The 14,263-nt window shown below is 47.5% G+C and overlaps 1 protein-coding gene across 4 annotated transcripts in view; it reads left to right on the forward strand.

The window, feature by feature from the left end:
* Positions 1-14,263, forward strand: part of DOCK4 (dedicator of cytokinesis 4) — a 2,129,281-nt gene that overhangs the window by 1,137,219 nt on the left and 977,799 nt on the right. For all 4 annotated transcript variants that reach the window (XM_069627915.1, XM_069627916.1, XM_069627917.1 and 1 more), the window contains exon 25: positions 12,137-12,271. In XM_069627915.1, the coding sequence (XP_069484016.1) occupies positions 12,137-12,271 (135 nt within the window). The remainder of the gene's footprint in view (positions 1-12,136; positions 12,272-14,263) is intronic.

A 14,263-nucleotide genomic window follows, 5' to 3' on the forward strand; every position in this document is an offset into this window, starting at 1 on the left:
TGTTGCACGTTCTTTAACTAAACTTACTCCTTGGACAGTAGACCGGCTACAAAGGAGTTTGCTATAGCCTCCTGTGCAGTCTCATCTGGCTTAGTGATACCAGAATGCTGTGTGAATGCTACTTAAGTCGGTCTAAGTAGTCTGCAGGTGCTTATCCCTTGATTTGGGTGCAGTTCCCTATCTTGGCCCAAGTGGTCTTTATGGGACACATTTCTGAGATGGCAGTAATTAGTCTTTCTTTAGCCTGGACAAGGAGATCCTCCTTCCTGTGTTTTGGTCTGGCCAAGTAGCGCGATCAGTAAATCGCTGTCTCACTTATGGTGGCATCACCACCCTCATGAGCTGATTCATGTCTGCTCAAGCGGGGTTGGAGCACTCAATGACTGTGCACAGCTTTTCTGTGAGCTGCTACGGTTCCTTTCTAATATTTGGGAACTTCTTCTCCAGACTTCATAGGTCGCCCAGTATACAGGGAAAAGGAACGTGCGGTAACAATGTTGGGCTGTTATTGTTGCCCTTCCTCCGGATTCCCTGTCGGAATGTGTCCCTGGGGTGTTCAGAGGACCTGACAGGCTCTCTGAAACACTCCATGTCTCCCCTTGTCTCAGACAAGAGGAAGGTGAGTGTGATGTATCAACTTCCGGGGCACCAGTGGTCCAGGGATGAATATTGGTTTCTAAACCATCAATCAGCCTCACACCTCTAGTACACCATAAGGGATCCAAACAGATTGGAAACACAAGCAAATTATAAACCTCCTTGTCAAATTTTGGTAGCGTGGACTGAGCGGCAATGTTATCTCTGAAAGGTCGCGGATCATTGGTTAGTTGCAACACAGCTTAAATACAATTATTTACCAATGATAAAAGGGCCTGTCCAGTCAAGGGTGTATAAAAAATATCTACTTTATTAACACAACAGACATTTCTAGCAACACTACGAAATACAACCCACCCTGTAAAGGAATGCCGAGGACAGTTTCAAAGAAGGAAAAGGGATGCACTCTGCATACTGACAGGAGGGTAGTCGGTATAATAAATAAACACACCAGTTCAAGGTTACTTGATTTTCAGCACAAAGGGAGCAATGGGTCTTAAAATGTCTATAGGGGCATAGAAGGACCGGGGGACAGAACCACAATGTACCTTGTGTTGTAGGTGTTCTTGGTGCTCGACAGGGTCGAGTCGACTTCATTGCGCTTTGCAGCTTCTGGGACAGAGTTCAAGACAGCAGACAGCTGCAGGTATCAGGCGGCAAACAGTTCGGTGAGCAAAGCTGGATGCATGGCTGCAGGTTGGCCTACACACAAATGCTCTGGGTCAGTAATGGTTGTCTCAGTGCTGGTTGGCGGTTCTGAAGGACTGGTTGAGACGTCTCGATGTCTTTAAGAGACTGCGGCGTAACAACAGTCAGCGTTGCAGTCGGTTGCAGCTCAAGGAACTCCGCTGACTCGAAAAAATGTTCTTTAAGGCGGATGTTGGTAGATAATCATCGAGGCACTTCTCCTAGCACTTCTCCTAGCTTCTTCACTGGGCTTGTGTTGTCCTTTAAGGCGGACGGCCCAAAGCTTGTGTTGCAAGCAGCTGCCTTGTACTTGGTGTAGGGTTCAGAGACTCTATGGCACTTCCCACCTAGAAAGCTTGCTGCATAGCCTAGCAAGACATGATGTGTGCTGGCTGGGTACCGGTTCTGGAGCTGCTGGAGGGTCCTCTGGATTCAATATCTCCCTCTGTTTCCTGGAAGATGATTAGAGCATGGGTCTTCCTCCCCTCTTGGAGGTCCTGGCCTTCCTTTATTGGCAGAAGATTTAAGGCAGCTTGTACCTTCAGCCAGAGTCCAAAGATGAGTTCTTCTTTCTGCTTCGGGTGAAGCCTTCAGATGATCTTCCAAAAGAGGGGCTCAGCCTTCTTTTAAAGCCAAATGTACCACAGGGATTGGTGTAGGCTAAGCCTACCTTAATGAACCAATCCTGGGTCCCCACCAACAATCTCCTGTATGTGTGAAGTCATAACCAGAGTTCTTTGCAACAGAAAAGGTAAAGGGGTGAAACATGTAATGCTAAGTTCCACCCATCTTCCTGTTTGTTGTGGACCAAAGGGTCATTCTGGTCAATGGAGCTCTCTGTGGTTCCGGATTGAAGCAGCAGGTCTCCCTTGAAGCTCAGGTCTCCCTTGAAGCTGCGGCGAGACCAGACCTTCCGGCTCCATCAAACCACATACTTGTACCTGCTGAACGGGGTCCCCCTGCGGGGATGATTACTCTAAAACATGCTGTCCCAGATATGACATTTCACAGTCAATCGATACTGAGGATGGGAGCTGGCATCAGGTTGACACAGTTGCATATTAACGGTTATTGGGGTTTCCTGTCTCCTTTGATAGCCTCTGCAGCCAGACCCTATGTGGGCCTCTTTGAAGTGCACTCTATTAGTATGTTAATTATGTTAATCTGCATCCCAGAGTACATGGGTCTATGTGTATGTTGTGCGGTGAGCATAGGAAAGTGTGTGCAGATTAGCCCCACACATTTTCCAGAGTTTGATCTACCATCATTAAATTTCATTTAAAATTTCCAAAAAGCCCAGGCGAGCGCACACCCAACGTGCGGATGGTCTAATTCCTCACAGTGAGTCAGGCAGCAGCGGCTACAATTAGGCACCCATATGGCTTGGTCTGAGTAGTGCTGATGCAGAAAGGCTCAGCTGGTTGTGGTGTTGGGGTGTTATTGACACGGGGGATTGGACAGCTCTCTGTCCCTGTGCCTCTTACCTTGTCTGTCTCTAGCCTACTTTCGCTACAGCATGTACACCGTTGAAAACCTGTACTATGTCTTCAGTGGTCTCACTATCCTGATCATATTGCTCTGTGTGCATCTTCCCCTCCAGAATATGGGAACATAGCTGTCTTAATTTTTCTGTTGAACCTCTGGCTCTTAGAAATCATATCTGTCCTCACAACCAGTCGTTGACTTCTCTCAGTCCCCCATTCTTGCAGTCATGACTTCTCCTAACCAAACAAGTTACAAACGTCTCCCAATCTCTGACTAATTTTACCCTTCTTTTCTTCTAAGGCTCATCTGATCTCTCCAAATTTATCTTGATTAAATGTTCCTTCTTGAAACATCATGCCATATAATGCCAAAAGTCTAAAAAGTGACAAGTGGTACTGTTAAAGTTGGTGAACATAAAGTTTTCTGGCAAGCCCTTTGGAGTGGAATTTACCTGCCTCGATAGCCCTTTGCCTATTTTCTGTCTTTAGTTTTATTTTCAGGTGCCATGCACTCACTTGCCCCAGTACTACTCAATCTTTGACTCCATTTCTTTGTGGTCCTGATATAGGAGGGGGAATTTTTCCCAGAGACTCTGCGCAGTGATGCTGAAAGACCATAGGGCACTCAACTTCCAAGCCCACCAAATCCCGTTTCTTCCCGGCCCAGTTTTATTTTCCCTGGTCAAACAGAAATACAGAAAACAAGAAGCCTCCTAGGGATGCCTTTTAAGGTAAAAGAAAAATACAACAGCCAAAACCACATTATTAAAATAGGAAAAAACAATTTAGAATACTGTACCAAAACCAGAACTTCCAATCCATGTTCCCATATTCCCTAAACCAAACTCCCCTTTGCCCAGTCATGTTTATATGTTTATAGAAACCCTTGTCTCCTCTGTGTGCCTATGCATGCACAGTGACAGCTAACCTGAGCATCCCCCTCCTGATAACTTTTCTTGTTGTGCAGTGGAGTTTTCAATGGGGGACAGCACACTGGTCTTGTGGCGTACCGCGTTGGGCGACAGGTCTGAGACGCGGTGCCAATGCGTTAAAGTCTATAAGATTGATCCTAATTTCAGGTTACAATTAAGAAAAAGGTTTGTTAAAGTTTGCTTTTACGATAAACAAACAGCATTGTAGGCATCAACCCATTCCCAACCAATTTACCCACCCCGCCCCGCTCTCAAGACCTGCTCTTTTTATGTGTTCAGAGATGCTCAACCCCGAACATTTGAGAAAAACGAATTGGGCCTTCCGGCGCCTTTATTCGCACCTCCCAGTTGAACAAAGGTTCCCATTGTCCTGAGGGACTGGGCCGTCCTCAATGTCTATGTTCATTAGATGTCAAGTGAGGTGTGTTTCAATGGATTCCATTCTCCTGCAGGTTCCTCATTTGATAAATATCCTTCCAGCGTCAGCTGCTCAGAAACTTTTCAACAAGGGGCACAGTATGACTTGAACTCGACAGTCGACTCCTCTTGACTTGGCCAGGCCACTCCTCAATTCCGGATGTGACATCAGCCGTACATATGCTACATTTCTGCGCCCCTGTGCTTCAGTTCCTTTATTCCACACACTGTATTTTGGAACATTCTCTTTTTTGAGAGAATTTTTGTTTGACAATCCGTTGAGATGTTGGACTGGGACACCAAAGACCTCACACCAAAAAGGAGGACAGGCACCCTAAGAAGGCAAAGAAGTGTTTGCATTCCCGAGGCGGTTCACGCCATTGGTCCTCCACATACTCCCACAATAAGAAGAGATGCCAACGGCGCAAACACGACTCTGACTCGTCGGAGGAGCGTGTTAATTCCTGCCGACTCGGATGCCCCAAAGGAAGAGTGGGAGGCATTCAAGGAGAAAATGCTTCAGCTTTTCCAAAAATCTGCGGCAGTTATGACTCTGTTCTCGATGCCGCAGGCGAGTATGGCACCAGTTGCACCCAGAGATTCTGGTGCCAAGGTAACCATGCCAGGTTGTACGCCCTTGTGCAAAGCAAATTCCGTTGCCGAGAGGCCTTGCTGGAGCGTTTCCGCCGACATTGGCAAAGGTGACGGTCGAATGTTCCTGTATCCCGAATCTCAGTCAGCATTGTTTGATGCCATGAGGTTGATTTATGACGAGGAAGGTTATTGGGTCTCTTTTTGCTTTGAACCAATGAGTGGGGGAGTTGTGCAGCTGATTTATTCACGAACCAAGCAGATTTGCTGGCTCTGGCTGAAGGTTTGCACCAGGGCAGTGTATGACATGCTATACACTTGGGAAAAAGGTTCTGGGACACATACTAAATCGGGGAAGCCCCACAACAGCAGCACACCATGGTCTGGTCTGAGACCCATACAAAGTCGTGTAAGCCCCACACGAGCAGTACATCAGGGTTCAAGGGCCCATATCAGTCTGAAGAAGCATGCAACCAAGGGACTGGAGCCCACAGAAAGTCGGGGAGGTCCAGAGACAATATAAGGGGGCTTGGGACCCACACACAAGAGGGAGAAGCCCCACAGCAAGTCAGGAAGATTCTGAGACAACATAGAGGGTTCTGGGACCCACAAAAGAGAGAGAGCTGCGTGAAGTGAAGATAAGGGGTGGAGGGTCCATTGCTAAAAGAAGGGACATTTTCTGCAACACTAAGATCTACAGTCAAGTCTGGCAGGATAGTAAACCAAACTTGATGATACATCGTGAACCGGAGAAAGAAAAGGGGAAGAGACTCCCCCACCCGCACTCCCCTCATACTTGGGAACTGTGTTTTTGTGAAATAAGACAGACTGTTAAAGAAATGAGGTGGGAAGACTATTCCCAATCCATCCTGTTGCTTTTGTATATGTTTGGAGGAGCATTAACTTCAAGAACTTTTTAGTTTAATAGGAGAATAACTTGTTTTCTCATCAAGAACTGAACATCGAATTGGCATCCCGAACGTGGACGCCTTCTTCTCGATCCAGAAGACATCCAGTTTTTCCTTAGTTAATCTAGAGTTTAAAGGACGAAAATATGTTTGGACACAGGACAGTGGACATTTTACTTCATTGGATATTCTGACAGATTCCTTAGTCTTTTTGTTGAGGGAGGGCAACCCCTCTTAGAAATAGGGCAAGATAGGTTTTCTTTCTTTCTTTACTTTTGTATATAAATAATAAATCTTTGCCAACAAGCATGCCACCACTGTGTCAGACTCATACCTCTGCACCCTTACAGTTCTCACCTAATGTCCAAGCCAAACTTCTGGACATAGCGTTTGATGGCAAGCTGAAAAATTCAAGGACTCCAAGTTAGCTGCCAAGTCACCTTTCCTTTAGGGACAGAGGTTACGTATGGTATGTCCTGTTTGGTAAAAAGGCACCGCTGCCGCAAACCAGGCTAGATTAGAGGCCTTTTTCACATCCCGCATGAGGCAGAGGGACAGCTAGGTGGCAGAAGACTGCGGTAGGAGCGACGGTACCCGCTAAGTCACTTTGAATTCTCCCCATATGTTTCTCCGGTTGGAAGGAGAATCTCTGAGCACTCGCACAGGAGGAAGGAAATAACCGCTGATGCCTGTGCCTTGCAGCTCATCAGATGGGGATGCTGTCTACCATTCCTAAGAAAACCACCATACAAACCACCTCCCCCCTCACAACAACTCGAACAGGAGCTCCAGGAGGAAGTGAAAGCCCTGTTATTGAAGGGTGCCATGGAAGAGGTGCCACCCAAGCAGAGAGGATCGGGCTGGTACTCGCGCTACTTTCTGATATCCAAGCAAGGAGGAGGACTGCGTACCATCCTGGACCTGAGGAAGGACAGGTTCAGGATGGTGACGTTGAAAGAAATTCTACATGTTCTACAACTCCAGGCCTTGTTGATGTCGCTGGACTTTCAGGACACTTATTTCCATATGCTGATCAGTTGAAAGCACAGGCAGTTTCTGAGAGTCATCATCAGGGAAATTCCCAATCAGTTCAAGGTTCTCCTCTTTGGCTTAAACTCTGCGCCAAGGGTTTTCACCAAGCTGATGACATTGGTGGCTGCGCACCTCAGGAGATCTGTTGTTTACGTATTTGCATATCTGGATGACTTGTTGATCCGAGGAAGGTTTCCAGAGTAGTTATCGACTCCGCTTGAGGAAACCTGCTTTCTGCATCCCTGTTTGGCCTTCTCACTGAACTTCCAGAAGTCCCCAGTAACACCAACGCCAAAGCTTCAATTTCACTGAGCTGTCCTGGAAACACGGTGGGGAAGGCTTTGCCCTCGAAGAAAGAGTCACCAGTCTCAGGCAAATGGTTGACATTCTCCCGAGCATGACAGTCCACCCGTGGCTTCCTTCCTTCACCTTTTCCTGGTTGGCAGAGACAAGACTGCAGATGTGATCTCTGCATTGGCTGCTGAGGAGTCAGTGGTGCAGTGCTTGAACACCATGAAGGACATTCTCAAGGTGACTAGGTCGGTGGCCAACAACCTTTCTGGGTGAGCCAGTAGAGAGAGCATGATGGTGAGGGAACGCTTTGGGCCACCGTGGCATCAGGCCCAGTTTGCGATGGATGTGTCCTAGAAGGATTGGGGCACTCACGGTGGGGATCTACAGGTGAGTGGCCTTTGGTTGCCAATGGAATGCCTCTGGAATTTCAACAGGCAGGAGTTGCAGGTGATCAGGTTAGCCCTGATGGCCTTTGCGCCTTCCCTCAAGGGGAAACAGGTCCTCGTCCTGACGGACAATACAGTGGCCATGCACTACCACAACAAGCAGGGTGTGTGCGCGGTCCCTGCCCCTAAGCAGGGAGGCGCTTTAGCTATGGTTCTGGTTTCTGGAGAACTGGATCTCCATTTTGGCTGCCCATTTGGCGGGAGCGGAGAGCAAACTCTCTGAGCAGGCAGAGCACGAGCTCACATGAGTGGGAAGTGTGCCTGGAATTTCTCAAAGAGATCTTTGCCCTTTGAGGTTTCCCAGCAGTAGATCTGTTTGCCACGAGGGCCAATGCGAAGTGCCATCAGTTTTGCTCAACGGAATTCCCAGCGAACGGGGCGCTACGGGACGCCTTTCTGGTGGAGTGGCACCTCAATTTGGTATTTACCTTTTTGATGGTTGCACCGTTAGAGCCCATTCAAGCACACCTTCGAAACACTTGTGTATAGACGCGTTATAAATGCCATATCATATCATATCATATATATATCATTCGCGTTCTGTGAGGTTACTTGCCCTGAAAACAGCTTTCCTGGTGCCATTCCTGCATTTTTGGAAGGAGAAGGTTTCTCTTAAGGTATGTCCTAAATTTCTGCCAAAAGTGGTTTCACATGTCCCAGCGCATTGGTTTGCCAGTGGTCTATCCTCCTTTTAGGGGAAAGATAGACTGACACCGGTATAGTTCAAGAGCTCTTTATTAAGTGAAAGGTGACACTCTGGCTCAAGTACAATTTTCAGGTTTCTTCACGCAAAGACGTACGTCTTCTCTGTGACAGGAGAGCATAAAGGTAAGGTTGAACCCTCAATATTCTCTGATTTGCTGTGTGTAGTTCCTTCAGTCTCGTACGCCCAATATTATCCTGAGCCGTCACTGGTGGTGTCCTCTTCCTGGAATTGAAGAAGTCCCAATGAGACAATGGGCCTCATTACACGGAAGGCGGTAATGGTTAACGGCCACCGTTAATGGTAACGGTGACCGTTTACCATTACTGCCTTACTACGAGGTCCCTTAGCGGGTTGGTGCTTTAACGCCTGCTTTTTGCAGGCGTTAAAAACCAACCCGCTAAGGGACCTCGGAGCTAATTACGGCACCGCAAAATTGCGGTGCCGTAATTAGCGCCTTCCCCATTCCCATAGAGCCGTAGTGGGCAGAAATGGGAATGGGGAAGGGCAATGGCGGAAGGGGGATTTACCGCCCCACCAACCTTGGAATGGGGCGGTAGATCCCCTTTCCGCCAAGGCGGTGCCAGTATTTTACCGGCATGAGCCATGGCGCTAATAGCGCCATGGCTCACCGCCTTCCGTGTAATGAGGCCCAATGTATCCGGTAAGCCTGCTTTTATCCCCCAAGAGTCTGCTTTTAACCATTCAGCACCCATTGGGCCTCATTACAGGTCGGGCGGTCCGGAATTAACAGTGGCGGTAAACCCGCCGCCACTGTTAATTCCGGACCGCCCGATCCCGAGTCCTGCAGGCGGGAGGTGATCGTCCCGCCAGGTCTGACATGGCGGGTTGAACATCTCCCGCCTGCAGGCGGACGTGGAAACACCAGCACCATCACGAGATGGTGCCGGTGTTTCCACTTCCCCATTCCCAACGAGTCCTATGGGACTTAATGGTAATTGGGATTTACACCATTCCGCCTCCGGGATTCCCAGGACACCAGGGTCGTAATGCCCTGGTATTTCCGGGAGTCACGGAGGCGGAATGGTAATACGAGTCTGGCGGTAACAAGGCGGTTTTACTGCCGCGGTTACCGCCGGACTCGTAATGAGGCCCATTGTCTCTTGTCCCTTTTCACTGTTAATGAAATAGCAAGTTCCACCCCTTTTATCCTTATCCCTTTCCCCAGCCACCATGATACCTTCCCATCCCGCTGTTTCTCACGGACTGACCCCTCCCATGATCCCTGAGGGCTTCCACCCGTCCCTCGGACACTGCAGGTGGACCGTCTGTGCTCCTTGAGCCGTTCCCTCACCTGGCTTCTTTACGTGTTCCTCTGTCCTGTTGTCTACTGGATCTGGGCGCCATAACTTGCTTCGCATGCCGGTCGCTCCACTCCGCTGTGATGTCGAGGCCCTCGGGGGCTCCACTCCTGTGTGAGACTGCTCGGGTTTCCATGCCGCACCGCACTGCCATGCTTCATGGTCCAGTGCATGGACTCCTTGAGTGTCCTTGTCCCAGCAGTGCTCACCCTCATACTCCTCCACTTCTCTCTGAGGATGAGGAAAGGATAGACAGGCTGAACCATAAGAAAGCGCTCAGCTTGTATATAGCTAGGATAGCAGAATTTAGGCATGAGGACCAACTCTTTGAGCTCTCTCTCTCTCTCTCTCTCTCTCTCTCTCTCTCTCTCTCTCTCTCTCTCTCACTCTCTCTCTCTCTCTCGTCTGGCTGTGTCCAAGCAGACGATTTCTCACTGGATAATTCTTTGCATTGGAGTGTGTTCTAAAAGAGCGGGAAAAGATCTGCCCCCAGGCATCGAGGCACATTTTACCAGGGGTGTGGCAGCATCATCTGCCTTGATAAGCAGTGCGACAGTGACGGAGATATGTCGAGCAGCTACAAGTTCACTGAGCATTACTGCTTAGATGTGGCATAGAGTGTTGATACTCGATTCGGTAGAGCGGTGTTGCAGACATTCCTTGTCTGAGGGCTTTCATCCTACCTCTGCACTCTGTACTGCTTTGGGAGTCTATCGGATGAGGAATCTTCAGAAGAATACAATCCATTGAAGGTGAAATTACTTAGAGCTAATGTCCTTTCTATGGATTCTTCTCCCACAGATTCCTCATCACCCACCCGTAATGCCCCACTAGGAAAGGGTTCTAATGCCATTTTCTGGTTGTTCTCTGCTATGGAGGTGATGACGATTCGGAGTTATGCAGGTTTGATGCCTCTTTGATTGGGTACTGTCGGTTGCTTTCGGTACGGTATCTGTTCCTCACCAACAAGAAAAAGTGATGTGCTTTTTTGCTGTCATCAAGCTGAATTCTGTGGCTTCTTCCTCCGCGGCTACTGAGCTTGGGAGTAAAAAGGTGGGGAACAGAGGTATGGGGCACAGTGGCATAGTATATGTATGGCTGACGTCACGTCTGCAATCAAGGAGTGGCACGGTCGAGGTTGAGTCGTGCTGCACCCCTGGGTGAAATGTTTCTGAGCAGCTGACGCTGGAAAGCTATCAGATGAGTAATCTGTTGGAGAAGAATCCATATAAAGAACATTACCAGTAAGTAATTTCTCCTTCTGGGTAAAGATGGCGGCTGACACACACTTCCACTCATATCCTAGTTAAGCGATGGGCCTACGGCTCCCACCCCACTGATGCAATGTATCCCGGTTTTGCCCTCTCATTTCATAGTTTTCACCATTCCCAACAATTAGTACATTATTTTTCATTAAGTGGTGGCTGCAGGCTTCCACAACTCTGAGTCGGGTACCCCCTGTGAAAGTTGACACAGAGAAAGTGAATGCTGGAACTTGGGTCAGAACACCTGAGGCAAATTGAAAAAGAGAAGCTAAAAAATTCAGTTAATGCTGAAATTTGCAGTAGAATTAGAGTTCCTAGAATATATTAATGATATCTCAAACATTGGGCCTCATGACAAGTTTGCCGGTCTGGAAACTGCCGGTAAACTCAAAGGCACCCTTGTTTCTGGACCGGCGAACTACGTTTTTGACTGCCGGAGCCGCTGTGCCCGACAGGTCTGACCCTGCCGGGCGCAACGGTCACAGTAGGCAAACCTGTCATGGGAACACTGGCAGCGTTAGCAACGGTGCCAGTGCTTCCATGTCCCCACTACCATAGAGTATCTATGGGACTCTATGGGAATGAGGATTTACACATTTGTCGGCACCTGACTTCCGGCCACCGGACTCATAATGGGCCGATGGCACCAAGAAGTCAGGCGTCAGTAAATCTTACCGGGTCTGGCGGCAGACCGCCCGGTAGTACCGGCAGGGTTACTGCCGCACCCGTAATGAAGCCCATTGTGTCCAGACACTATGACAAATGTTGAGAAAACTATAACAATATATATAACTTTCAAAATATACACATTTGTTTACGGTATCATTTTTCTTTAACCTGTTGCAAGGGTATGGATTTCAAACTTGGGGATAGGACTGTTTCAATGTACTAGATATGGCAAGTGGGTTAATGAGGGTCGATTGCTGCACTTTGCTTTCAAAATGAACCCTGAAACTTGCAGGATGGTCAGGGGAGAACAGAGTTGGCACTTGAAGAAATAGCCGATGAAATTATTTTGGAGTGAGTGAAGAAGGGGGAATCAGATTAGTTTGGTATTGGCAAAAAACAGCATTTGGCATTAATTGAAAAACGGGAATCTGATGTCAGAGGGGGCTGGGCTTCACAGGGTAGGTAGGGAATCTGTAAAGAGAATGGGGGGAGGAGAGATAAGTGTCTGCTTGAATGGAGAAGTGCACAGAAGGAATGATGCGAATGAACAACAAAACCAATACCACTAGCATTGACGAAGTAGAAATGAAGGTGGAATGGCCGATTTAGTTGCAGGAAGGAGCATCATATGAGTGACGCCCATTCCTTACAATGGGACATGCATTTCTTAGATATAACTACTGTATGGGCTGGAACACCATCCCATGTGTAACTATATGTTACAGTGCAAATGTGTAAATAAATATCAAGCATATGCAACTATAGAATATATCACTTGATCTTTTTTAGGAGAAATCCGTATTGGAAGAAGTTGATTTCATTGTGAGCAGCCTTCTGGATATTCTGCTCAGAACCATATTGGAGATTACGAGCAGACCTCAGCCATCTGGCACAGCAATGCGTCTCCAATTCCAGGATGTAACTGTAAGTTTGTAGATTACTGTGTTTTTGCATGTGTATAACAGTACTTTGTCTACCACAGATATGCTGTCACCTAGTACTGCTTGTTTTAAAAAAGAAGAACACAACACAATCTCACATTGATGGTACCTTTATTTGGTTGACTCATATTCTTGGCTGCTAGATTTCAAGGCCACCTGGGTTCCTTCCTTAGGACCAAACTGAATGCTTTGTTTTTCGGAAAGCGATATCTGAAATGTTAACATGTAAAGTGATCAAGAAATTAGGACCTTTTTTCTGTTTACCATCCAAATCAATTCAAGCATTATTTCTGATAAGAAGTGAAGGCACCCACCTAATACACGTGTCCCAATAATTATAATAATATAATATAACACACCCTGTCAGGGAATGAGACCAAGAGATAGTATTCCAAGGATAACATAGTTTTTATATAATATATAAAATGCCAGCAAAGGGACTAAGACAGGTATTGAGTTGCTGGTTGGTGGGGGACCTATATAATGGCCTGCTCTATATGGGATGATCTTAGTGCACGTGGGTCAGCTGGGCTCATCTCCGCGGCTAAGGTCAATTCGGCGAGTGTTACATTATTAACTAATCTAAGCTAAACAACAGGAACTGACAATTCATGAATAATGGCAGATAACTGAACATCACATGCAAGGGGGTCCTTTGAACAGAGGGGATAATATATTGACATGCTGGCCTCCACATTCAGGGCTTCATTGATAGTGCAGTACCGGCACCCATGAGTCTCTCCTGGGGGCTTGATCTACCCTCTACCTTCCCTAGTGCCTCATGATACGAACAGATGTGTGTTGCTATTGGGAGAATATATTGCTGCTCAGAATTAGGTCTATGGTGGGTGTTCTGGAATGGCCAAAGTGAGGGGGTTAGATGTTTATCAGCATGAAAGGAATTGGGGGTGTTGGGGACCAGTGGGCTCTGGCCTGGCGGGGGCGGAGGGTGAGGGGCATGGGCAGTTTAGTGGAGATGGATGGGCATTTGTGCTGGGGCCTGTTTCAGTCCCACGCTCTCTGCAGAGCGCATTCTTTGAGACACGATACTAGGTAATTGCAACATTGAAAGAACAGTGAACGGATGAACCTCTGTTGGAACAAGTCTTGTGCTGAGCCGGTCTGGTGTGTGGATGGCTTGGTCCCTTTGTGAGAGAGGCTGGAGGTGTGAGTGCCGCAGCCTCACAGAGTGGTGGATTTCGGGCTTATTAAAAAGATGCCGTTTAGGCTTGGTACAAAATGGATTCGTAATGCCAAGGCATGGGTAACGTTATTCACCTACTTCGCTATATTATAGGGCTATTACCTTACAGTCAAAGAGGGAGCTTTGCCCCGCATGGCTGCAATGAAGTTTATTCTCTTTGGTGGTGGCTAGGGGGGTGGGATAGGACCATCTCCTTCCCAACATTCCCCCCTTTCATTACTCCTACATTAACAAATACCCTCTGCCAGTCTTTCTACATTCATTTGCTCTTCTTTCTGCTTCCTCCCAGGCAGGGCTACCATTTATAGGCATCCATGCTCAGCACATGCTTCTTAAACTCTCCCCACGACGTGCATATTCTTCAGGAGTACAGGTCATCCCATCCCCATCCATGTCTGCCCATACTTCTTTGTAATTACAAAGGTCTGGGGGTTGTGTAATAGTTGTATGATAATAATTGTCTACCTCATCCTCAGTGTGGTATATTGCTACCATGCGATATTTGGGCCCCTCACTCTCTCCTGTTTGTATTTGTGCTTCCTGAGTATTGTAAGGCACCTTATTACTATGTCTATTACCAATAGTCACCATCATCATTGCACTATTAGGTACTGCTTTTGAACACCATCGATGACCCAACTGGCACACACAAAAGATCAGCAAGATGAACACGATGATGGGTATTAGTATCTTCATTGTTGTCCCAAGCCATGAGGGTACCCAGCCAAATGCCATGTTGAGCCAGTCATTTTCCTGCACTCCGGCTTCCTT

Source organism: Ambystoma mexicanum, chromosome 12 (genome assembly GCF_040938575.1).
Source record: "Ambystoma mexicanum isolate Mex_15411 chromosome 12, UKY_AmexF1_1, whole genome shotgun sequence".
In the NCBI taxonomy this organism is placed as follows: Eukaryota; Metazoa; Chordata; class Amphibia; order Caudata; family Ambystomatidae; genus Ambystoma; species Ambystoma mexicanum.